The 26,660-nt window shown below is 41.7% G+C and overlaps 1 protein-coding gene across 1 annotated transcript; it reads right to left on the minus strand.

Moving 5' to 3' along the window:
* afg3l2 (AFG3-like AAA ATPase 2) lies at positions 1–26,660 on the minus strand. The gene is made up of 18 exons (XM_060905645.1): positions 26,529–26,660; positions 26,253–26,366; positions 16,627–16,717; positions 16,388–16,462; positions 16,154–16,263; positions 15,661–15,810; positions 15,482–15,556; positions 12,066–12,190; positions 10,917–11,190; positions 9,158–9,295; positions 7,790–7,943; positions 7,506–7,613; positions 7,034–7,159; positions 6,710–6,820; positions 6,475–6,590; positions 3,909–4,109; positions 3,281–3,475; positions 1–3,192 (listed from the first exon to the last, which is right to left on the minus strand). Exons 2-18 carry the CDS (start codon positions 26,343–26,345, stop codon positions 2,950–2,952), a joined length of 2,385 nt encoding a protein of 794 aa, XP_060761628.1. The 5' UTR covers positions 26,346–26,366; positions 26,529–26,660; the 3' UTR covers positions 1–2,949.

The raw sequence follows: 26,660 nt of genomic DNA on the forward strand, positions 1-26,660 counted from the left end.
ACAAGTGCATTTTTTTTTTTATTAATTAAAAGAATTAAATGCCACAAAGGAACATTCAAAAACAAGGATGTTGTACTTGCCACTTATGTTACAGCAGTTATAAACAGCTGTTGCTTCTCTTTTATGCCTCTTCTAGAAGGAAACCGGCATGTAGTACACTACAGTGGCATGCAAAAGTTTGGGCACCCTTACTGAAAACGTCTGTTACTGTGAGCAGAAGATGAACTGATCACCAAAAGGCATAAAGGTAAAGACGAGACATTTCTTTTCAGTGTTTTCTGCAAGACTTGTATATTATTTTTGTTTTGTACAATTGGAGAGTGAAAAAAGAAAAGGAACAGCATGCGAAAGTTTAGGCACCCTAATACATTTTGGTTCTCAGGTAACTTTTACCAAGGTTCCAGACCTTAATTAGCTTATTGAGCTGTGGCTTGTTCAAATTCTTCGTTAGGAAAGGTCAGATGATGCAGGTTTCAAAGCTGTATAAATGCTCTGACTCCTCAAACTTGTCCCTAATATCAACAGCCATGGGCTCCTCTAAGCAACTCCCTCGCATTCTGAATAATAAAATAATTGATGCTCACAAAGCAGGAGAAGGCTACAAGAGCGTAGCAAAGTGTTTTCAGGTAGCCGTTTCCTCAGATCGTAATTTTATTAAGAAATGGCAGTTAACAGAAACCGTGGAGATCAAGGTGAGGTCTGGAAGATGAAGAAAACTTTCTGAAAGAACTGCTCGTTGGATTGCTAGAAAGGCAAATAAAAACCCCTGTTTGACTGCAAAAGACCTTCAGAAAGATTTAGCAGACCCTGGAGTGGTGGTGCACTGTTCTACTATGCAGCGACACCTGAACAAATATGACCTTCATGGGAGAGTCATCAGAAGAAAACCTAGCCACAAAATTCAGCGTCTGAAGTTTGCAAATGAACATCTAAATAAGTCTGATGCATTTTGGAAACAAGTCCTGTGGACTGACGAAATCAAAATAGAACTTTTTGGCCACAGTGTGCAAAGGGACTTTTGGTGAAAAAAGGGTGCCAAACTCCAGGAACAGAACACCTCTCCAACTCTGAAGCATGGGTGTGGATCGATCATGCTTTGGGGTTGTGTTGCAGCCAGTGGCACAGGGCACATTTCATTGGTCAAGGGAAGCATGGATTCGAATAAATACCAGCAAATTCTGGAAGCAAACATCACACCATCTGTAAAAAAGTTGAAGTTAAAAAGAGGATGGGTCCTACAATAAGACGATGATCCAAAACACACCTCAAAATCTACAATGGAATACCTCAAGAGGCCCAAGCTGAAGGTTTTGCCCGGGCCCTCACAGTCCCCTGACCTAAACATCATTGAAAATCTGTGGATAGATCTCAAAACAGCAGTGCATGCAAGACAGCCCAAGAAACTTGTAGAACTGGAAGCCTTTTGCAAGGACGAATGTGTGAAAATCCCCCAGGTAAGAACTGAAAGATTATTATCTGGCTAGAAAAGGTGTTTACAAGCTGTGATACTTGACAAAGTGGGTGTTACTAGGTACCAACCATGCAGGGTGCCCAAACTTTTGCTTCGGGCCCTTTTCCTTTTTTGTCATTTTGAAAATGTAAAAGATGAAAATAAAAAAAAATTGTTTTTGCTTAAAATATAAAGGAGAACGAGTCATCTTTAACTTTATGCCTTTTGCCGATCATTTCATCTTCAACTTGCTTAACTGTTCACAGTAACAGCAATTTTGACCAGGGGTGCCCAAACTTTTGCATACCACTGTAGATAAAATTACTATGAAGCCAAAACAAAAGTTAGGATCACTTTGAGATGTATGTATGTATGTATGTATGTATAAATAAAACAGCTTATAGAAAACGCACAGATGATGTTAAGTGCCCACTCTGGACCAGTTAAAGCAACATTCCAGTGTTTTTAATCCAATATCCATCCACAACATCTGTCGTTTCCCTGTACTGAGAAAACAACCAAAAACCCGTTTACTTAAAAATGACACAGTTGATAAAGGTTTAAAATGTGACGAACACAAAGTCAAAACTTTACACCAGACACGAGAGTAAAGTTTTTCCCTAATTTTATAACCCTAGCGCATAACTGTTACTGATCAGGAGTCTGTAGCTTTCTGATTTATTACTCGAGACTCGTGAATCGTGCAACTTTTGGCTTAAATTTGCAAATAACTCAAAGCAAACAATTCATGAAAATGTTCTTTAAAATTACGCTTCATATCCACCGAGCCAACAACTGCCATTAAATCTTATAAGTTTGATGGAAATTAATGTACAAGTTCCTTATAGAATCATTATAAATTCCTTCTTCAGTACCAGGAAGCCACTTTGTAACTGCACCACACACACACTACAGATAGACTTTAGATTAAACAACACTCAAGTATTCCTTTAAATTTAAAAATTGAAACAGCTGCAGACACTGCAGTCGCCAAGTGCTCGACGACAGCGTTAAGATGACCTCATGCTTTATGCTAGAAATCGACTTGTTTCTTGTATAGTGAACACGTCTAGCGAAAACATTGTGTTGCTTTCCTTATGATCTGATTTACAAAGCAGACGTGAGTGATGCACTGTATGATGCGAGATCTTCACAGAAGCAACTATGACCAGGAATATTTTAATTTAATTCAAGGATTTTTTTCCTGAATTTCCTTTAATCACATTTCTTAAGAAAAAAAATCATCATACGTCACATCTGCTCATCTCAGTCAGTGAAGCAAAATTCAAAAATGTAGATCTTCAGAGGCATGCCCCAAAAACCCACCTGCAATTTCAATAATCACCTCTCCATCTTCAGCTATGCAGCACACGCCAAGCCGTGATAGGATGAAGGTCTGTATGTGGCTCAGCAAAGTAAGTCACATGACAAGCCCCAACTAACCTGAACCTCGTTAAATTTCCCACTCTCTACTCCCGCCCTCTGGTGGAGGACTGCCTTTAGAACGGCATGCTGCCTGAGAGCTGTCGCGCCACCTGCTCCTCTATGCTCTCCTCCTTCTCGCTCCCTCGTTCCTTATTCCAGTCTTTCAGTCCTTCAGGAAGTGATGTGTCCTCGTCCAGTCCTCCTGTGCCCTCCACAAATTCCTCGTACGTTGACTTCTCGGCGAACGGCCGCTTTCCCAGGAGCTCCACCATGTCGTTCTTATCCAGCACCTCCTTCTCCAGCAGGCGTAGCGCCACCTGGTGGTTCACACATTTATGATCAGTTTCCATGCAAACTTTTTTTTTTAAAGATGTTACATATAGCAATTAATTGAGAGCCTGGTACCTTTTCCACATCCATCTTCTTCTCTGTTAGCAGCTTCTTTGTGCGTTCATAGGCATTGTTAATAAGATCCCGCACCTCTGAATCGATCAGACGGGCCGTCGCCTCGCTGTACGGCTTCTCCAGAACCAGATCTCCCTGCCGCGGGAGGTCGAACGACACCTGACCCACCTTCTCGTTCATCCCAAACTGTACGATCTGTGGACAGAAGTGCATGACACACCACTAACTAATCTCATAATAAAATAATAATTGGATTGATTGGACTCTGTGAAAAGAGTTTGCCAAAAGAAGGACTGTACATGTAAACTGGAAATGGAATTCATTAGAAAGATGTTATATCAGTGACCCATTCTTGGCTTTTACAACCCTCATAAAATGCATCACGAACTTATTACTACACAAGCATTTTTAACTATGCATTTTGTTAGAGCATAAAATCCTTTCTGGGTCAATTTTGGTTTGTTTCATCTACAAGAGGAAAATATATATAGTATATGAACATTATACCGTACAATATCATCAAGAACAGACCCAAATCTGTGCTCAGAAGAAATAATATCCATCATCCTGGATATAATCTGATAAACGTGAACTTTCTTTCAGCGCTAACCTGTTAAAACTGGCCCACCTGTGCGTACGCGCTCTGTGTCACCTTCCTCAGGTCGTCCTGCGCTCCAGTAGTGATGCGACCGAAGAAGATCTCCTCAGAGGTACGGCCGCCGAGCATCATGCACATCCGGTCCAGAAGCTGCTCCTTGGTGTAGAGGTACTGCTCTTTTGGGAGGTACTGAGCATAGCCCAGACCTTTACCACGTGGGATGATGGACACCTGAAAAGATGGTGGTACAACAATCATTAAGACTAGATCATTCAGAGCACAGACCTCCGCCAAGGACAACAGTGAAGTGCAAATCTACAACCGGAACCACTTTATACGTCTGGATATATTTCGAAAACTATTAGAATTTTGCGTGTCTACATGTGCATCCCAGAAAGTACCCGTAATATGGAGTCATCGTATTTGTACACTGGTTATATTTTGTCTCTACTGAATTTTACTGCCATCTACTGGACTTCAAGATGTATGGCACTGTTGGGCTCAAACTTCCGCAAGTGAAACTAAATTCGTGGATCCATCCTGCGACTCCGATCCACTCCAAAATTTAATAGGTTCTTCTTTGGTCCATGCTACATCCGTCCATCAAGTTTCATAGGAATCTGGCTTACAAGAAAACAAACTGCACCAAAAAACATAACCTCTTTGGCAGAGGTAATAACACCACATGCGTTTATACGCACGGCTAGTCATACGCTAGGCAGATAAAGCGGACAGGCTAGCAAGATTTCAGTGACAAAACGTTAAACTAGGGCTGTGCAATATATCGAATATACTCGATATATCGCCGAAAATTCTGTGTGCGATACATAAAATTATTATATCGTAACTATCGAGTATTTTATGGTCATCTTCCGACTTGCGTTCGTTTCGTGTTTGTTTAAAACATTTCCCGGTGGTTTTCTCCCTGTCCCTCAGGCAGTAACGTGAGAGGCTGCCTAAGGGTAAAGAAAACAATAACGTCACGCACTCGCCAACCAATCCCGGGCGACATCTCGGTGCTGAAAGGAACTTCCGGGAAGATTTTCTAGTTTCGGTTGTGTTGCCAGATTGGGCGGTTTTAAATGCCTTTTGGCGGGTTTTGAACATATTTTGGGCTGGAAAACGTCAGCAGTATCTGGCAACACTGCCGGCGGGAAGATTTCCTGGTTCCGGTTTACAGCACTGCCTCAGTTCGTGCAATCGCTGATTTTGCATAGGTTACCGTGTAAGCTCTGTCAATTTCAGCGACAAATTAAAAATGGAAGCGGACGAATTGGTTCCTAAAAGAACTAGTAAGGGGTCAGTCATCTGGCATTTTTTGGATATCGCGAGGAGGACGTGGAACAGCAAATGCCAGTTTGTAAAGTGTGCAAAAAAAACCTGTCATCACGAAAGGCAGCAGCCGGAATTCTACACATCTGAGAGGCAGAGCCAGAAAACATTCAGTTCAAAAGTGTGCAAAGAGAAAAATTATGTTTTGCAGATCTCTCTCTTCTCTCCCTCAATCTCTCTCTCTATTGTGAATGTTCCAGTGGTTTTCAGTAGTCAGGTTAATAGCTTGGAGATCTCATCTCATCATCTCTAGCCGCTTTATCCTGTTCTACAGGGTCGCAGGCAAGCTGGAGCCTATCCCAGCTGACTACGGGTGAAAGGCGGGGTACACCCTGGACAAGTCGCCAGGTCATCACAGGGCTGACACATAGACACAGACAACCATTCACACTCACATTCACACCTACGGTCAATTTAGAGTCACCAGTTAACCTAACCTGCATGTCTTTGGACTGTGGGGGAAACCGGAGCACCCAGAGGAAACCCACGCAGACACGGGGAGAACATGCAAACTCCACACAGAAAGGCCCTCGCCGGCCACGGGGCTCGAACCCGGACCTTCTTGCTGTGAGGCGACAGTGCTAACCACTACACCACCGTACCGCCCAGCTTGGAGATCTATTTTTTTAAAATAATTTAATGAATGAATGAGCACTTTTCTTATTTAGGCTAAATGTCTTTCTCAGTGTTGAGCTTGCACTTTATTGATTTGAGCTCTGAGCAGCTCTGTATTGTGTTGCCCCTTTGTTGCAATTTTCAAGATTGTTTTTGCAGTTTGTGCCACATCTTTGTTGAATAAAAATAGTCTTATTTCAATTCAATTGTGATTAATCACCAACATGAAAATTTAAAATGTGTTGTTGAAAACCACCTGTAAAGTTAACCAAGAATGTCATTTAATCTGCAGGGATTGTAGTGAAAACAGTAAAGAGTAAAAGTTGGATTTCATGGGGTCCTTTAGAGGAGATTTAAATATATCGAGATATATATTGTATATCGTGAAATGGAGAAAATGTATCGGGATATTCATTTTTTCCCATATCGCACAGCCCTACGTTAAACCTTGTTGTTTTGATGGTGCAAGTACCTATTAAACCTGCATTCAAAAAAATAGGACCATCATGATTCTTTTGCGTAGCACGCGACCTGTATTTCATAAAGGAACATGACTGGCGCTCATATTTTATGACACAATAAAACTAAAATCAGAAAAGAGATCCATCAAAAGAAGAGAACGGTGAGTGAGAAGGACAATTATTGGTACCTTTAACAGAGGGTCTGCGTGCTCCAGGTACCACCCGGCGACGGCATGTCCCGCCTCATGGTACGCTACTGTCTTTTTCTCCTCAGGCTGCAACACCTGCGTCTTCTTCTCCAAGCCTACACACACACACACACACACACACACACACAGCATCTGAAGACTTTGTACCGAAGATACCAATGTAATATTACATTACGGAGCTGTGTGCAGTGTTTGGTTCCATTTACACACTCACCTCCGATCACACGCTCAATAGCTTGCTCGAAATGTTTCTGTGTGATGGCGTCAGAGAGGTGGCGAGCTGCGATCAACGCCGCCTCATTACACACGTTAGCAATGTCGGCACCTACCCACAGCAAAACAACACCATGGTCTCGTGTAGTGTCCTTACTGAAACTTTTTATGCGTCGTTCTTAAAAATAGTATTTGTGCGTTTAACAAATGACACCACTGTCTGTTATAAAAAGTGCATTGGAAGTCCTGATGAAGAAGTGTTCCTCTTATTTCTAATTTTTTTTTTTTTTACTCAAGTACTAAAAAAAAATAATCAAACTCTTACCTGAAAAGCCAGGTGTTAGGGCAGCCATCTTTCTAGCTAGAGTCTCCTTGTCCAATTCTGCATCCAGCTTCAGTGGTCTCAGATGAACTTTAAATATCGACGCTCTGCCTTTGATATCTGGAGGACCTGCACACGGCGGAAGGACACAATGCGGTTCGTCGGGTGGGCGCTATGACAAAAATAATCCATAGCTCGAGAAGAATTTAAATCTCCCTGCATACGTGAAGAAATTAGCGTGTATTTCTTGCATCAGTAGATAAGATCACAGATAATCTCAAGTTGATAGTGTAGATTTGTATCTGCTGTTGCTGTGATCATAAAGACTGTCCTGTGCTCATCCAAGGACTCTTATTTTTACACTGTTCTCATACTGAACATTTCAACACATTTAGTACCGTTTGTGTATCTCCCTTGAAAGCCAGAGCTGACAATGTCACACTGAAAATCTTAATAAAACTGATTAATTATATACCAATGAATATCTGCCTGTCGAAGCGTCCGGGTCTCAGCAGCGCTGGGTCCAGGATGTCTGGTCTGTTGGTACCAGCCAGAACCACGACATTAGTGGCAGTGTTAAACCCTAAAGTGAGAGACCCAAGAAGGAAAAAAAAGGGAGGGGAGGAGACAAATACCATTAACCCATTTCACCAGTCTGACCAAGTGATCATGGTGTTCTTAGATGACCTGGATCATAAACGCTTTGTTAACTGTCAGGAGTCCTAAAGAGAACGTGAATAATGAGCGTCTGATACACACCGTCCATTTCCACTAGTAGCTGATTGAGTGTGTTCTCCTGCTCACTCTGCCCTCCGAAACTGCCCCTGCCTCTTTTCCTCCCCACTGCATCGATTTCGTCAATGAACAGGATGCAGGGGGCGTTCTTGCGTGCCAGGACAAAAAGGTCTCGAACCTGAAACACAAGACAAAAAAAAAAAAAAAAAGATACACAGCTGTTCTTAAAATGCGTAGAAACAAATTAAAATGGAACAATACACAGTCATTGATTACATTTTTACACACACACTTATGCCGCTTTTCCACTACAAACACGGCCGAGTTGGGCTGAGCCGTGCCGTGCTGAGTCGGGATGAGTCGAGCTGAGTGGGGCTGTTGGAGTTGCATTTCGACTACAACCGCGCTGAACCGTGCTGGCTGGAAGTGGGTGGACACATTGGGTGGAGTTAGCGAAAGTGGGTGGACGTCACGTGATGTCGTTAGGCGGCGCAAACAGTGACATCAGTGACCTTTTAAGCAGTAGTCTCACGACCCGGATAGTAAACAATAAACATGGAGTCGTTAGTGTTGCTGGTCTTGGTTCTGTGGCTTGTTGTCACCGACAACGCCAACAGATACTGGCAAGTGTATAGATGAGGCGAGGCGCATAAGGCTTCAGAAATTCTCGTAATTCGTAATTCTTCTTCTTCCGGGTTTACAGATCCCAGCGTGCTCGCGGGGCGTGTGTGGGCATGTGAGGACACTCCTCCTCACCAATCAGTGCACAGGGGAGTGTCTCCTCACGCCCCTAGCCCCACTCGGCTCGGTTTGGCTCACTTCAGCCCCACTCCAAAACCGTGCGAGTTTTGGGTGCTAAGCAGGGCTGAAGCGAGCTGAGTCGTGCTGCTCTGAGGTAGTCGAAACGCGAGCCGTGTCGGGCTGAAGTGAGCTGAAGCGAGCTGAAAAAGGGTAGTGGAAAAGGGCCATTACTTGAGAAACTATAGCCACAAAAGATTTATTAAAAAAAAAAACAGCTGAAAGCATCTTTTACAACACTTACAATTACCAATACCATGATTTAAAAATATGAATACATGTTCCAATACCAATTTTAAAAAAATATAAATATAATAATAATAATAATAATAATAATAATAATAAATATCCCACCACACAAAACGATGTATGGTGAAGCAGCTAAAAGCATTTATGACTATTCATGGTCATATTATTATATATTTCAGACATCTTGGTTTTTTTTACCCCCCCCCAACACAACAGTCTCAGTAGCACAAGCTATGCTCAGAATGACTCTGGCGTTCACAGAGGCAGCAGCCGAAGGCAAACTGATTTCCCAAAATGTGAGTAATGACATTAACAGAGTCCTCGTGTCAGCACGAGGTCACTTACCCTGGCTGGACCGACGCCCACAAACATTTCTAGGAATTCAGAGCCGTTAACGGTGATGAAAGGGACGTTCGCTTCGCCTGCAGTCGCTTTCGCTAACAATGTCTTCCCAGTTCCGGGAGGTCCGGTCAGAATGGCACCCTGAAACCAAAACATGGTGAGTGTTAGGCAAATAATTAAAGGGAATATGTTAACGTGAGGGCGGCACGGTGGTGTAGTGGTTAGCGCTGTCGCCTCACAGCAAGAAGGTCCGGGTTCGAGCCCCGTGGCTGGCGAGGGCCTTTCTGTGCGGAGTTTGCATGTTCTCCGTGTGGGTTTCCTCCGGGTGCTCCGGTTTCCCCCACAGTCCAAAGACATGCAGGTTAGGTTAACTGGTGACTCTAAATTGAGCGTAGGTGTGAATGTGAGTGTGAATGGTTGTCTGTGTCTATGTGTCAGCCCTGTGATGACCTGGCGACTTGTCCAGGGTGTACCCCGCCTTTCGCCCGTAGTCAGCTGGGATAGGCTCCAGCTCGCCTGCGACCCTGTAGAACAGGATAAAGCGGCTAGAGATAATGAGATGAGATGTTAACGTGGCTAACGAAGACTTAAAAACTGAACGGATGTGGTGCAAAAACTGCTAATGAGAAAATCCTTGGAGGCAGTGAAGAACTAAAACTAATTTTGCCACAGAAACCATGTGCAACGGGATTCAAACTCAGACTTCCCCCCCTGACCAGAGAGATCCACTCCACACATCTGGTTTATACTGGCTCACCAGACTGAAGTTTACCTACGTAAAGTTGGTATGAAGAGAAATTAACCAGAACCGGACGCAAATGCATGTCTCATATTTTTGTGGGTTTTTAATTTTATTTTATTTGAGTTTGATCTGAACACTGCTTTAACTGAAAAAATGTAGTTTAAGTGTTTCCCCTATCACTAAAGGTCAAAAATGATAAACGCTACGGTTAAACTGGTTCTCAGGCACTACTATGTATATTAACCTGTTCTACAAGCATAATGCTAACTAGTCACGACTAGGTTCGTTATTAGCAATATTTCTTTTTGTAAATAACCATCTAACAGAACTGTACATTATTAGCTCATCCGGCCAACAGGTGATGAGTTTATGCCATCATGTGTTATCTGTCTTCCATCCAGCGTCATCCACATTTCATGAAAATCGCTTTTTGTCTCAATTCTTCACCGATTTTTCTTCTTTTTGGCAGGAAGGCAGGTCTGCCTGGGGTGCATATGGCTTCTAACCAAATTCACATAACTGCAATTGATGAAGATATGGAGTAATCAATCCCTAACGAGCAGTTTCCACACAAATCGCTTCTTCTCCCTCGATTCTTCACCGATTTTATTCTTTCTGGCATGAAGGTAGGAGTATCTAGGGTGCATACAACTTCTACCCAGATTTGCTTAATTACAATTAATAATGAAGTGATGGACTAATTAAGCCTTAATGAGCAATTCAACAAAAATAGCTTCTTCTCGGTCAATTCCTCGCCGCTTTGGATTCTTTCTGGCAAATAGGTCGGTATTCCTAGGGTGGATATCGCTTCTATATAGTGTATACAGCTTGTAACATTTATTGCACAAGGTGGCCCACTCTAGATTGTTCCTTCCGGACTAGACGGGGCCGGAGTGAGCTACGCCGTCATTGACGGTCTCGTTATATTTATCAGACAGAACCTGATGTTACAAATTGAGACTGGAACATAATAATTTAACATAGACTGGAACACACTTCAACCCAAAGTCAATTTGGTACCTTAGGGATCTTGGCCCCAAGGTCCTGGTACTGCTTGGGGTTCTTCAGGAAGTTAACAAACTCCATGATCTCCAGCTTGGCCTCTTCGCACCCGGCCACGTCCTTGAACTTGACGTCGATCTCGTCACGCAGCACTTTAGCTGTGGTCTCGCTGACGCTGAACAGGCCGCCCATGCCCCTGCCAGGCCGTCCGGCACCCGCTGGCCCTCGCCGCAGCATGAAGAGCAGGAAGCCGATGATGAGCGCGGTGGGAAGCATGCTGAGGAGGAACGAGCTGGAGAGAAAAATAAACAGTCACAAAGGCTCTGATTTAATTTTTATACTTGTGTACTGACTGGTTCATTATTATAACGAATTATTATCCCACAGCACTGCTGCAAAAGGGGTGTTCACACGGCACACATTTGCATCGATGCTGCACCGATGTATTTTGTGGCGATATATCTTACACCGGTGTAAATTTTGTGGAGCGTTCACACGTCACAAACCTGCTTACTAGAGAGAAGCGTGTTAGCACCGGTGCAGCCCCACTTGCATTCACACGGCAGTTTTTGCGACCGTGCTATACGATAGTAATCATGCGGAAATGAAATATGCGCATGTGTGAAAATGTACTTCCTTTTCCCGGTTGTCATGGCATCACCAAGCGCCGGGAAAACAACGTGGATGAAGACACCAGTGTTGCCAGATACTGCTGACGTTTTCCAGCCCAAAATATGTTCAAATCCGCCAAAATGCACTTAAAACCGCCCAATCTGGCAACACTGGAAGACACGCAGTTCTGTTGTTGTTGATATTCGCCATTTTGGAAGCGCAAAATACCAGGATGCAAATTATGCAATGCTCGTATGTAATCAACTCTCGTCACGCGTAGCGAGTCGACCCCTGTAGCGTTCAGACGTCCCATTTTATATCGGTGCTGCCCCGCAAACTAGCATTTACTCCAGAGTAAATTTCTTAAACCACCTCCCGAGCAGGGTTAGATTTGCACCGGTTTAAGCAGCTTTCAGGGGCTACACTTTGTACCATGTGAACGCTCTACCGGGGCAGCCCCGGTGCTACACCGGAGTAAAAGTTGCCGTGTGAACACCCCTATACTGAATGAATATTAACTGATGGTGTGTTGCAGTATTAAAGTCCCAAAGTTACCCATCACTCTCAGTGGAGTAAACCACAGGCAGTCTGTTCTCCCCTTCGATACCCAGCTCCATCTGAGCGGTTTCCAGATTACGCTCAAACGTGTCCACGCTGCCAATGTTGAACCACACGTATTTCTTAAAAAAAAAAAATTAGGAATTGAATTCTCTGACAGCTTGCATCTGTTTAATCGAATAAAATGAACCAGTTCATCCTGTATAATTAAACTGTGCCAATAAACTAGGCTTCATTTACACTACTCCTGTAAACATTACTGGATAAAAAGTTACTTTAGCTTCATGATTTGCAATACAGAATGATCTCAGATCACAGTCAGTATGTAAATGAAATGGCACAATCAAAAGTCACAGATTATCATATCTGCTTAGCAAGAGTGGAGATTTTTTTTTTTTAAAACATGATGTTTTCATGACACATTAGATGTAGAATTAATGAAACTTATTTAATGTCTAGAGTTAAATTATTTTATACCAACAAAAGAAGAAATTGTAAAAATGTTACCATTGTATAAACTTTAAAGATTCAGCACAAAATTTCAACCTAAAATTACAGTTGGTCATTGTTAGCTAATACGATTTTACTGGTTTATCAAATTAAAAATTTTTTTTTTAAATGACAAACCAAAAATCCAAAGATTTGCTTATAAATGCAATAATTATATATGAGAGAATGTGAGTGAGAGAGAGAGATTACACAGTTACGTAAAGAAATGAAGTTTATCTTCAAGTGGTGAACATACTCACGAGTGATATATTTTTCAACACAAGAAGATAAACTTCATATCTTCATCTCACCATGTAATGTTCTTTATATTATATGGACACATCCAAAAAAAAAAAAATAAAATATTATATATATATATATATATATATATATATATATATATATATTAGTGCTGTCAAAAATGTCGTGTTATTAAATCGTTAACTTGACTCAATTTTAACGGCGATAATTTTTTTTATCGCGAGATTAACGCTCTGTGACATGATGTAGGTTTTTCATAAGCTTTTGAAACTGCCAGGAACTTGGAACAGAGACTTTGGTTAGAAAACCGATAGCAGCTAGACTGTAATGCCACGCCCCGCACAGCCAGAGTCCTCTGCCCCCCCCAAGAACCAGCGCGGGCAGGGCGCGCTAGTAGAGATGGGATTTATGGCTCTTTGATGGGATCCGCATCTTTGTGATCCGTTCTTTGAAAAGAGCCGTTCAAAACACTGGCTAATTTGGCTCTTTGTAAATATTTATTCAGTTTTAAGAAGACAGCGTCTAAAGAAGCCAGATCCCTCTGAACTGTAAACTCAATGCTATCCCAGAAATCCTTCCTGTAATATGCAAATTTGGCCGCCTCTGATTGGACAGCGCGACGCATCAATAGGCAGAAAGTGTAAAAGTACAAAATGTGTTAAGTGAGCTGAAACAGTAAAGATCAGATTCAATGCAATATTTATCAACGAACAACTTAAAGTTAATATAATAGTGTACTTTATATTATAATCAAGCATGTCAAGCCTACCGTCACTGTGTAACCTGTCTCTAACTCAACCTGTGACTAACTCAAACAGTAGATCATTTCACTCATGGTTCTCTTGCTAGCCCCGCGCCGGTGCTCGGCTTAGGTTTCACTTTGCGGTGGCTGTGTCAAGACGTGTTATGCTTTGCAATTTAAAAAAAAAAAAAAAACCCATTGGTACAAAGCAAGCCCATTCACTTTTTTATGCTGATAAGAGAATTACAATGTTTTTTTATGTGACAAAAATGTGCGATTAAATTGCGATTAATCATGAGTTAACTATGACTGTCGCGACATTAATCGCGATTAAATATTTTAACCCTTTGGTGACTGACCCCTTGAAAATGGTTCCTCCAGGAACGATGACGTTTCAGTTGTCAAGACAACGGAAAAACTAAAATACAAAAACAGAAAGATACGTCACAATGCTCTTGTGCACAAAACAAAATGCTCTTGTATTTGTATTTTAGTTTTTCCGTTGTCTTGACAACTGAAACGTCATGGTTCCTGGAGGAACCATTTTCAAGGGGTCAGTCACCAAAGGGTTTTAATCGCTTGACAGCACTTTATATATATATATATATATATATATATATATATATATATATATATATATATATATATATATATATGCGCGCAAGTTAATCAAAAGATTTTTCATTTTCAACCGGTTCACCATCTTGACATCACACGTCTAGTCAGCCGGAAAACACTGGGAGTGACATCATCAGAGTGAAATATCAGGAATTATTATACACACGGGGGGGGGGCGGCACGGTGGTGTAGTGGTTAGCGCTGTCGCCTCACAGCAAGAAGGTCCGGGTTCGAGCCCCGTGGCCGGCGAGGGCCTTTCTGTGCGGAGTTTGCATGTTCTCCCCGTGTCCGCGTGGGTTTCCTCCGGGTGCTCCGGTTTCCCCCACAGTCCAAAGACATGCAGGTTAGGTTAACTGGTGACTCTAAATTGACCGTAGGTGTGAATGTGAGTGTGAATGGTTGTCTGTGTCTATGTGTCAGCCCTGTGATGACCTGGCGACTTGTCCAGGGTGTACCCCACCTTTCGCCCGTAGTCAGCTGGGATAGGCTCCAGCTTGCCTGCGACCCTGTAGAAGGATAAAGCGGCTAGAGGAGATGAGATGAGATTATACACACGGGCCACTTTTTTCCATGGAATAAAAACGTGTTCTGTTCCCTTCTAGCGGGTTTCATTCATTTGGTTTGATAGCATGCAATATTGTTAGCATATCGCTTATCCTACCTGTATTACATCATTCTACCCAATGAAGAATGAGTGTTGAATATGGTTTACAATATTGCATGGTTGTCAAGACATGACGTCACATATCGGAGACGTAGAACTTCCGTGCTAGCAAGCGACTGGGACAATTTGTAAACAAACATGGCCGCCAGGTCTGCTTCGTTAAATATGGAAGATTTTGAGAGAATTTTGAAAGAGAAAGAAAGATGCACTGAACACCTGAAAGGAATGTGTATAATAATAATAAATAATATTATTGGCTGGCTTTTTGTTCATGGTCTATCAGATATATTCCATTCAGCTACTCGTCTTCAGCTCATCCAATATCATGCTAGCTGAATGGAACATTGGCTCAACACCAGCCAATAGTATTTAAATATGTCACCCAGATCCATGATGTATTTCGTATGAAAAATGCGAGTTTTTCAACACAAGAAGATAAACTTCATATCTTCAAGCCAACGTGTGATTTTCTTTTTATTATATCGACACATTCACAAACAAAGTCTCCAAATTTATCAAAAACAATTCATCAATTTCCTCACGAGTGACATATAGAGATTTATGTCATGGTTTTAGTTCTTTGTTGTCTTTGAACTCACTTTTTTGGACAACATTTTCCCCCCCCTCACAAAAACTCACCCCATCAGCTTCCGCCTTCCCTGGAGAGAAGACGACTTTCACAAAGCGCTTGTTCACAACCTCCAACCTGTCGACCTGCAGGAGCACAAATCAGAAAATCCAATACCACATCTGCATCCATCCGTCGCATGAAACAACACCAGACTGATCAGTTCGAAAGGTCACAGTAGCAAACTCACAACTCCTTTAGCCAGGTAGCCGTTCACAAAGTCCTTCCAGGTGACTTCTTTTCCTGCATCACGGAAGAAGAAATAACCGACTGCTACCCAGAAAGTCGCCGAAACCATGACGTACATGCGGAAGTCCTTGTCGTCCCACGGAATATCCCCCTGTAATAGAACAGCGTGATAATGAACATCAAAGGGTTTAGATCTCGATAGGATTCACGGTGGACGGTGTGATAAATTCGAAAACTCATGGTATGATGAGAACATTTTCAAAGAGGACAAGAAATGCTGTCCAACACTTCGAGAATATTTATATTGGAGGGGGAAAAAAAAAAAAAGTTTGTCTATTTTGAGCCACTACTTCACTACATGGTCAATAAAGCCGTTTATACCACACTGCTGCTGGATTCTCGAAGCTGATTGGTCAGAAGGGGTTGATTGATGTTCTATAACAGCAGCTCAGACATCCCGAATAAAAACTTTAGAACTGATCCACAACAAGAACCTTTTGTATCCGGTTGAACCAGGTGTTTTCATCCTTCTTTCCTCCCTTTTTGCCTCCGCCCCCACCATCAGACTTCCCAGAGTTCTTCTGTCCGTTGTTCGGCTTGGCCTCTAGATTTAATTCGAGACATAAAATACGTGACTGTACTGCACGGACATGTTTACACCTAGACAAAATGAATGGAGCAATGATTCTGTTGGAATTTAAAAAAAAAAAAAAAAAAGGACACGTCACCTTGGGCCTCTGCGTTGGAGGGTTTGGGCTCACCATTCTTTGGGCTGCCGTTCTTCGGGAAGTATTTTTCAAATCCTTAGAGAAAAAGCCCAAACCCAAGCATGTCAGTAATCTTTACATTTATTCATCATCTGATTGACACTTTTTTCCTAAAAATAATAAAACTCATAACCATGCAAGTATAAGGCACAAGTTTTTCCAGTCAGTCAGTTTTAATCACTGAATTACGCCTGTCATACCTTTCGGAGGCTTTGAGCATAACCTTCGGTACGTGTCCAGCACCTGAGAAAGCAACACTCGTTTCTGCAGAGCCTCAGGCTGGGTAGGTACCTGGGGGGGGGGGGGGGGGACACAAACAACAGGCCTCATTTATTCATCTTTCAGAAAAGTTGTGCATAATCCAAACCAAAAAGTTTCAGAAATGCTGATTTTCTTCATACACGCGTGTGTACGTTGATCACCTGGGTGGTTGAAGAGAAAAAAAAAAAAAAACAACAGATCGGTCACGGACTACGGAAATATAATAAAAAAAAATAAATAAAAGATACAAAATAAGGAAGGATTACGGATTTTCACACAGATGCATCACGGATGCTAATAATTTACCGATCGGTCATGGACGTTTCAGTATATTATTATTACGTCTTGGTTACAGTTTCATACAGACAAATGGTTAATTTTCCAGACGTTGCTCAGAGTCTACGGAACAATGACACGGACATCACAAAGATTGCACCGTGGTGACGTTATCTGCCGATGGTAGTTACATAATGGAGGTCGAAGCGCCAGATAAATTCGAGCCAAAACTCACTGATCAGCAGAGGAGTCTTTCGATAAGAGATGTGGAACATCTAATAATATACAGAGAACACAACTTTGAAATGCCATTTTTGCCAAAAAGGGGTGAAGTTTACGTATTTCACCTAAAGCCAGAGGGCTTGGGTAGCAGATGGTCACAGATAAATTCATTTCAATGATGACATTTCAGATATATCGTCTACTTTGAATGAATTTTACATTTATTTTTCTGTCTGTATTCTTCGTGTCTTTCTCTCTCTCTCTTTTGTTCTATTTTTCAGTTTTTCTTGTGAAGGGTCCCGTAAGTTAAAAGGGGACTCTGGAGAGTTAAAGAAGTATTATTACTATCGACATATCGGAACAAATGGGAAGAAAAGAGTAACGGAGAAGCGTTTTCAAAATGAAGTTTACGTCCCATTGTCGCCAAACTTTAAGACCGTCGCAGTGTTACATTACATCAGTCATAAATCTCTATCTAAACCGAAGGCACACGGAAACTGCATAAAGCAAACAAAAATATCCGTAAGACCAAAGCCTTCTGTCATTAAAAAGACGGAGAAGATGGTAAGTGTCCTTCGCCACAGAAAAGAAGATGGAAATCACAGATATGCTACGGAGTGTCAGTCAAATCCATTCCCTCAAAGAGAATATTGATATTTCACAGAAAACATCACATATCCGTGAATAAAAGGTCCGTACTTTATATTACATTTTTTTTTTTAATTTTCCGTGAATCCATATTCCGTGACTCATATGTATTTTGTAAATGGTGGATCACCTGCAACGTGCATTCCTGACACAGCTCATTTACATTTAGTGACGCCCACAAAACTCCATAAAAGGCGTGAAGAGAGAGCTGGGAGCACAAAATGAACATTCAGGGTAAAATCTCAAAAGACTTAAGTGGATGTTATTTTGACTCACTACTCTGCCAATAACAACGTATAATAATAATAATAATAATAATAATAATAATAATCCAGGCAAAACAACCCTTGCCCGGTAGCACTTGTGATGAATATGAAGGAAGATATCGCAAAAAACCGATTTTGACCTTTTTGTTGACCTTGATTTAGGGGTGGCACGGTGGTGTAGTGGTTAGTGCGGTCGCCTCACAGCAAGAAGGTCTGGGTTCGAGCCCTGCAGCCGGCGAGGGCCTTTCTGTGTGGAGTTTGCATGTTCTCCCCGTGTCCGCGTGGGTTTCCTCCGGGTGCTCCGGTTTCCCCCACAGTCCAAAGACATGCAGGTTAGGTTAACTGGCGACTCTAAATTGACCGTAGGTGTGAATGTGAGTGTGAATGGTTGTCTGTGTCTATGTGTCAGCCCTGCGATGACCTGGCGACTTGTCCAGGGTGAACCCCGCCTTTCGCCCGTAGTCAGCTGGGATAGGCTCCAGCTTGCCTGCGACCCTGTAGAAGGATAAAGCGGCTAGAGATAATGAGATGAGATGAGATAATAATAATAATAATAATAATAATAATCCAGGCAAAACAACCCTTGCCCGGTAGCACTTGTGATGAATATGAAGGAAGATATCGCAAAAAACCGATTTTGACCTTTTTGTTGACCTTGATTTAGGGGTGGCACGGTGGTGTAGTGGTTAGTGCGGTCGCCTCACAGCAAGAAGGTCTGGGTTCGAGCCCTGCAGCCGGCGAGGGCCTTTCTGTGTGGAGTTTGCATGTTCTCCCCGTGTCCGCGTGGGTTTCCTCCGGGTGCTCCGGTTTCCCCCACAGTCCAAAGACATGCAGGTTAGGTTAACTGGCGACTCTAAATTGACCGTAGGTGTGAATGTGAGTGTGAATGGTTGTCTGTGTCTATGTGTCAGCCCTGCGATGACCTGGCGACTTGTCCAGGGTGAACCCCGCCTTTCGCCCGTAGTCAGCTGGGATAGGCTCCAGCTTGCCTGCGACCCTGTAGAAGGATAAAGCGGCTAGAGATAATGAGATGAGATGAGATAATAATAATAATAATAATAATAATAATCCAGGCAAAACAACCCTTGCCCGGTAGCACTTGTGATGAATATGAAGGAAGATATCGCAAAAAACCGATTTTGACCTTTTTGTTGACCTTGATTTAGGGGTGGCACGGTGGTGTAGTGGTTAGTGCGGTCGCCTCACAGCAAGAAGGTCTGGGTTCGAGCCCTGCAGCCGGCGAGGGCCTTTCTGTGTGGAGTTTGCATGTTCTCCCCGTGTCCGCGTGGGTTTCCTCCGGGTGCTCCGGTTTCCCCCACAGTCCAAAGACATGCAGGTTAGGTTAACTGGCGACTCTAAATTGACCGTAGGTGTGAATGTGAGTGTGAATGGTTGTCTGTGTCTATGTGTCAGCCCTGCGATGACCTGGCGACTTGTCCAGGGTGAACCCCGCCTTTCGCCCGTAGTCAGCTGGGATAGGCTCCAGCTTGCCTGCGACCCTGTAGAACAGGATAAAGCGGCTACAGATAATGGATGGATGGACCTTGATTTTGACCTTGTGTGTCAACATACTTGGCCAATAAACATGGTTCTGATTCTGTCGCCCTCTGCGACAGCGTGTGTATGTCAGCCTCGGTTCGGTGGTTTCAGTTTCGAAAACTTTAAGAGGTAAGAATACAATAATATAATAGTACAGACAGTGGAAGCTCAGTGGAACGCACCCTCCCTCTGTAATAAGCATAAACATGTCTGAAAGCGATTTCTTTAGTCTAGTCCATTTATTTATAATTTACAATTATAGTAATAAATTAACAGAGCAGAGAAGTTATCATCAATGGGGTTTGATGACAGCAGTGTATGCAAATGAGGCGGGCTGTGATCTAATCAGCGTGTTTGTGGGAAGAGTCTTTCCAAGGCAGCGTTCCTGGAGTCTTTCCAAGGCAGCGTTCCTGCAGTCTGAGCTCAGAGGTTTATTTTTTTAACCTTTTTGATCACCGTGACCTTGACTTTGACCAGATAACCCCCAAAATTTTGGAGGTTCTATTTGAGACCAATGCTCAGCTATCCTGAAAGTTTCATGAAGACTGGTCCAGCCGTTTTCCCGCAACATTGTTTTAAAAAACAAACCCGACCCAGGGGCTTCAAAGTTTGGGAGAATAGCAGGGTACAAACAATTTACAGCAGGGTGCAAATGGTAAAATGTCTGGCAGACATAATGCACGCAAAGCGTGCAGACAGACAGACAGATAGACAGATAGATAGATAGATATGCAAGTACGAATTTTTTCATGGGGCGGGATGGTTTGGAACAGGCCATCTAAAATTGGGATAACATTTACCCGGGACGGGTATTTGAGGCGGGTCGTCTAGCTTAAGCTTGATTAGCGTTGTTACGCACGCCAGTGTTTCCCACAGAAATTTTGGAGACTATGGGGGAGGCGCGGGGGTTGTTTAAAATTGAGTGATATGTTAAATATTATTACTGAAAAACTATTGATTAAAAAAAACAGACACTGAGAAATGGTCCTATAAACAACTTTACTAATATAAAAGATTACCAGGACTACAAAAATGCAGAAAAATAGGCTTTACTTACCCAAATGCACCTGTTGGTTCAAAAGTTAAAGTGCAGAGAACCTCACAGCACAACATGAAGTTACCTTAAAATATAATATAAATGCCTCAGCTTTCATGTAAGAAAAAAAAAAAAACTATTAATACTAGTACTGTGTGCAGGCAGTCTCTCCTGAAGACTAAATTAAACAATAATTATAAACTAATAAAATAAATGGCTCAGGCTTCATAGAAGAAAAAAACAATTTGAACAGAATCTCACAGTATGATGCTGAAGCTGCCTAAACAATGGAAAATAAAATACCATTTTGGCAAAAACGTTGGCATCCATTAATTTCTTGTATTAAGTAAAAAAAATATGTTGCCAGATACTGCTGACGTTTTACAGCCCAAAATATGTTCAAAACCCGCCAAAATGCACTTAAAACCGCCCAAATTGGGAGGGAAAACGCGTAATCTGGCAACACAGGCGGCAGTAATGGCTGCACTCGTGTCGAGGATGTAAACACAGTTGACGCGGCAACGGAGATACATGACATAGTGGATGTAATTTACGTTCACAACTTTTTTTGCTGTCAGAAATATTTAATATTAAATTTTGTGACTCGACTGACAATAGCCGGCGGCATAACAAGCCATAGCCGGCAATTTGCCGCCGGTGACCGGCTACTTTTGAGACCGCTGCCGACCGAAAACAATACCTCGCCACCTGGTGGACTCCGTCCCAGGCGAGGCAAGAAGAAGCGTAAATGCGTTTGAGTGACTTATGAATAAATCTGTTCATATCCAGATAAATGAGGCACAATATTACTTCATTATACAAAAAAATATATATATCATCAGAGCGTGGATTTGTTTATTTATTACAGACACACACCATCACAGAAGGTAAACGTGTGAACTGAAAGTTTTCTAACATCACCAGCACTTTTGCTGATTTCGTTTAACATCATTATGCTTCAGATTACAAAATTCAATTCCTGCGCACATTAAAACAACTGGCCTCATTTTTTAACTTACAACCAACTTTACAAATTAAAGTGGACTTGAAATACAACCCCGATTCCAAAAAAGTTGGGACAAAGTACAAATTGTAAATAAAAACGGAATGCAATGATGTGGAAGTTTCAAAATTCCATATTTTATTCAGAATAGAACATAGATGACATATCAAATGTTTAAACTGAGAAAATGTATCATTTAAAGAGAAAAATTAGGTGATTTTAAATTTCATGACAACAACACATCTCAAAAAAGTTGGGACAAGGCCATGTTTACCACTGTGAGGCATCCCCTTTTCTCTTTACAACAGTCTGTAAACGTCTGGGGACTGAGGAGACAAGTTGCTCAAGTTTAGGGATAGGAATGTTAACCCATTCTTGTCTAATGTAGGATTCTAGTTGCTCAACTGTCTTAGGTCTTTTTTGTCGTATCTTCCATTTTATGATGCGCCAAATGTTTTCTGTGGGTGAAAGATCTGGACTGCAGGCTGGCCAGTTCAGTACCCGGACCCTTCTTCTACGCAGCCGTGATGCTGTAATTGATGCAGTATGTGGTTTGGCATTGTCATGTTGGAAAATGCAAGGTCTTCCCTGAAAGAGACGTCTTCTGGATGGGAGCATATGTTGCTCTAGAACCTATACAGTTAGGTCCATAAATATTTCGACAGAGACAACATTTTTCTAATTTTAGTTCTGTACATAACCACAATGAATTTTGAACAAAATTCAGATGCAGTTTGGACTGAAAGGACTATATGGACTGTATGCATCTATCCATGTGTACCAGAAGGTTTCTTTTTAATGAATGTACTGTGTAACCGTCTGCCCCCCCCCAAGAAAAAACAATAAAAAAAGTTGATCACAAAAAAAAAAAAATCAGATGCAGTTGAAGTTCAGACTTTCAGCTTTAATTCAGTGGGTTGAACAAAAATGACTGCATAAAAATGTGAGGAACTAAAGCATTTTTTAAACACAATCCCTTCATTTCAGTGGCTCAAAAGTAATTGGACAAATTAAATAATTGTAAATAAAATGCTCATTTCTAATACTTGGTTGAAAACCCTTTGTTGGCAATGACTGCCTGAAGTCTTGAACTCATGGACATCACCAGACGCTGTGTTTCCTCCTTTTTAATGCTCTGCCAGGCCTTTACTGCAGCGGTTTTCAGTTGCTGTCTGTTTGTGGGCCTTTCTGTCTGAAGTTTAGTCTTTAACAAGTGAAATGCTGCTCAATTGGGTTGAGATCAGGTGACTGACTTGGCCATTCAAGAATATTCCACTTCTTTGCTTTAATAAACTCCTGGGTTGCTTTGGCTTTATGTTTTGGGTCATTGTCCATCTGTATTATGAAACGCCGACCAATCAGTTTGGCTGCATTTGGCTGGATTTGAGCACACAGTATGTCTCTGAATACCTCAGAATTCATCCGGCTGCTTCTGTCCTGTGTCACATCATCAATAAACACTAGTGACCCAGTGCCACTGGCAGCCATGCATGCCCAAGCCATCACACTGCCTCCGCCGTGTTTTACAGATGATGTGGTATGCTTTGGATCATGAGCTGTACCATGCCTTCACCATACTTTTTTCTTTCCATCATTCTGGTAGAGGTTGATCTTGGTTTCATCTGTCCAAAGAATGTTCTTACAGAACTGTGCTGGCTTTTTTAGATGTCTTTTTTTTTTTTTAGCAAAGTCCAATCTAGCCTTTTTATTCTTGAGGCTTATGAGTGGCTTAAACCGTGCAGTGAACCCTCTGTATTTACTTTCATGCAGTCTTCTCTTTATGGTAGATTTGGATATTGATACGCCTACCTCCTGGAGAGTGTTGTTCACTTGGTTGGCTGTTGTGAAGGGGTTTCTCTTCACCATGGAAATTATTCTGCGATCATCCACCACTGTTGTCTTCTGTGGGCGTCCAGGTCTTTTTGCACTGATGAATTCACCAGTGCTTGCTTTCTTTCTCAGGATGTACCAAACTGTAGATTTTGCCACTCCTAATATTGTATCAATTTCTCGGATGGCTTTTTTCTGTTTTCGCAACTTAAGGATGGCTTGTTTCACCTGCATGGAGAGCTCCTCTGACCGCATGTTTTCTTCACAGCAAAATCTTCCAAATGCAAGCACCACACCTCAAATCAACTCCAGGCCTTGTATCTGCTTAATTGAGAATGACATAACGAAGGAATTGCCCACACCTGCCCATGAAATAGCCTTTGAGTCAATTGTCCAATTACTTTTGGTCCCTTTAAAAACAGGGTGGCACATGTTAAGGAGCTGAAACTTCTAAACCCTTCATCCAATTTTAATGTGGATACTCTCAAATGAAAGCTGAAAGTCTGGACTTTATGTCCATGTTCATTATATAATTATAACTTGAATTTGTTTCAGTAAACAGGTAAAAAAAAAAAAAATCAATTTGTGTCAGTGTCCAAATATATACCTGTATGGACCTAACTGTACCTTTCAGCATTGATAGTGTCTTTCCAGATGTGTAAGCTGCCCATGCCACACGCACTAATGCAACCCCATACCATCAGAGATGCAGGCTTCTGAACTGAGCGCTGATAACAACTCAGGTCGTCCTTCTCCTCTTTAATCCGAATGACACGGCGTCCCTGATTTCCATAAAGAACTTCAAATTTTGATTCGTCTGACCACAGAACAGTTTTCCACTTTGCCACAGTCCATTTTAAATGAGCCTTGGCCCAGAGAAGTCGTCTGCGCTTCTGGATCATGTTTAGATACGGCTTCTCCTTTGAACTATAGAGTTTTAGCTGGCAACGGCGGATGGCACGGTGAATTGTGTTCACAGATAATGTTCTCTGGAAATATTCCTGAGCCCATTTTGTGATTTCCAATACAGAAGCATGCCTGTATGTGATGCAGTGCCGTCTAAGGGCCCGAAGATCACGGGCACCCAGTATGGTTTTCCGGCCTTGACCCTTACGCACAGAGATTCTTCCAGATTCTCTGAATTTTTTGATGATATTATGCACTGTAGATGATGATATGTTCAAACTCTTTGCAATTTTACACTGTCGAACTCCTTTCTGATATTGCTCCACTATTTGTCGGCGCAGAATTAGGGGGATTGGTGATCCTCTTCCCATCTTTACTTCTGAGAGCCGCTGCCACTCCAAGATGCTCTTTTTATACCCAGTCATGTTAATGACCTATTGCCAATTGACCTAATGAGTTGCAATTTGGTCCTCCAGCTGTTCCTTTTTTGTACCTTTAACTTTTCCAGCCTCTTATTGCCCCTGTCCCAACTTTTTTGAGATGTGTTGCTGTGATGAAATTTCAAATGAGCCAATATTTGGCATGAAATTTCAAAATGTCTCACTTTCGACATTTGATATGTTGTCTATGTTCTATTGTGAATACAATATCAGTTTTTGAGATTTATAAATTATTGCATTCTGTTTTTATTTACAATTTGTACTTTGTTCCAACTTTTTTGGAATCGGGGTTGTAAAATGAAAGTGGAAAAAGTTTTTTTTTTCTCAAATACAAGAATCTTAGACGCAAATAAACCCAGCACATATTTTAAAATGTATCTCGTACATATTCTCGTTTTGGATTTTATAGTAGAGTATTTCCAGGAAACCGGTGAAACGTTTTTGATGACTCATTCTGAACTCGGCCAAGTGGTGTCCAATCAAATGCTCATTGGAATGTATTTGTCCCACCCTATAAATCAGTAACATCCAATAACGGTCACTTGCTTCCTGGTCATATAATAATAATAATAATAATAATAATAATAAAGCAGCTTATGTAGTGGGTTATAAATATTTCCACTACTCTGAATGAGGTGTTCATATATAAAAAATAAATAGTAAGAAGGAATCATGGACTTGTCTCAAAACTCCCTGAGCAATAAACTGGTCTTTAAAACAACACTCTCTGAGCAAAGTTAACACGCTAACTGAAAATCCACAATAATAATTTAAAAAAAAAAAACAGTTAAAATGGATAAAACTGTGCAATAACAAAATAGTTCGATATTTTTTCCCACATGGATTCTCACTAAACCCGCCTCCTGTGGGTTAATTGGCTCATCTTCCGGACGACACTGATACTCAAACAAACAGACCAATCGGAAAGTTTCATGGTCTGTTCTACTGACCAATCCACGCTCAGGAGGAAGTAATTCTCTGAATACGGGTAGGACAAAAAAAAACCTGACATCTTGCTAGCTTACATGTCAGCTTCACCATATAAAACGCAGTGAGCTAGCAACCTGCTAACACACCTTTCCCCAAAGCAGCAATGTCATTTAGACTAAACTCTTTGTATAGCGTAAACAGCAACACAATGAAGAAATCTTAGTCTTTATTTTCATACGTCAATCACTAAACAAAACCGTTCGCTAATTGCTATGAATGATAATTTAAGTGTAAAAGTGGAGCTAATACTTGCTAGTAAGTTGCAAGCCTGAGGCTGAACTCCAAACGACTCCATATTCCCTATATAAATACACTACATTGCTTATGAATGTAATAACGTTTTAGCCAACCTACTTAGGGCACTAGATATTAATTTGAGACTCGTCCCACGTCACCGCTTACACCTTACCAGTCGCGCCGCCTTTGGTGATCTGAAATTGGGCAGAAAAACGCTGTAAAGGTTCCTGCAGCCTCTGGAGAGGTGGAGGTATCTGTGGGCCATGTCAGCACTGAGGGCACAGAGCTAAAACAACAAAAAATGGATTTTAGAAACAGTGAATAATGAGGATACTCGATGACACTGACATACAAGACAGGTTGTATTTCAAAACAAACAAAAAGGTCGTTTATTCTACTACGCTACCTTCACATGCTATCTAAATTGAGGTAAATACGGGTATCCTACCTAAATAGTGCGCACGAACGTCCATTGAATTCGAACTTATGAAAGGGTTCTTGTGCAGTTCTGGAGCTAAATATGAAATTTTCTGAAAGCCACTCGTTTTCAGACCTTCTGGGGGGGAATCGTGAAAATCAA

This window comes from Neoarius graeffei, chromosome 23 (assembly GCF_027579695.1).
Source record: "Neoarius graeffei isolate fNeoGra1 chromosome 23, fNeoGra1.pri, whole genome shotgun sequence".
Taxonomy (NCBI): domain Eukaryota; kingdom Metazoa; phylum Chordata; class Actinopteri; order Siluriformes; family Ariidae; genus Neoarius; species Neoarius graeffei.

Coding starts and splice junctions, on each gene's coding strand:
- afg3l2 (XM_060905645.1), bottom strand. CDS start 26,345: ATGGCCCACAGATACCTCCACCTCTCCAGAGGCTGCAGGAACCTTTAC. Junction 16,463..16,626: donor ATGCTCAAAGCCTCCGAAAG/GTATGACAGGCG, acceptor TTTTTCTCTAAG/GATTTGAAAAATACTTCCCG. Junction 4,110..6,474: donor ACGCAGACCCTCTGTTAAAG/GTACCAATAATT, acceptor CCATCTTTTCAG/GTGTCCATCATCCCACGTGG.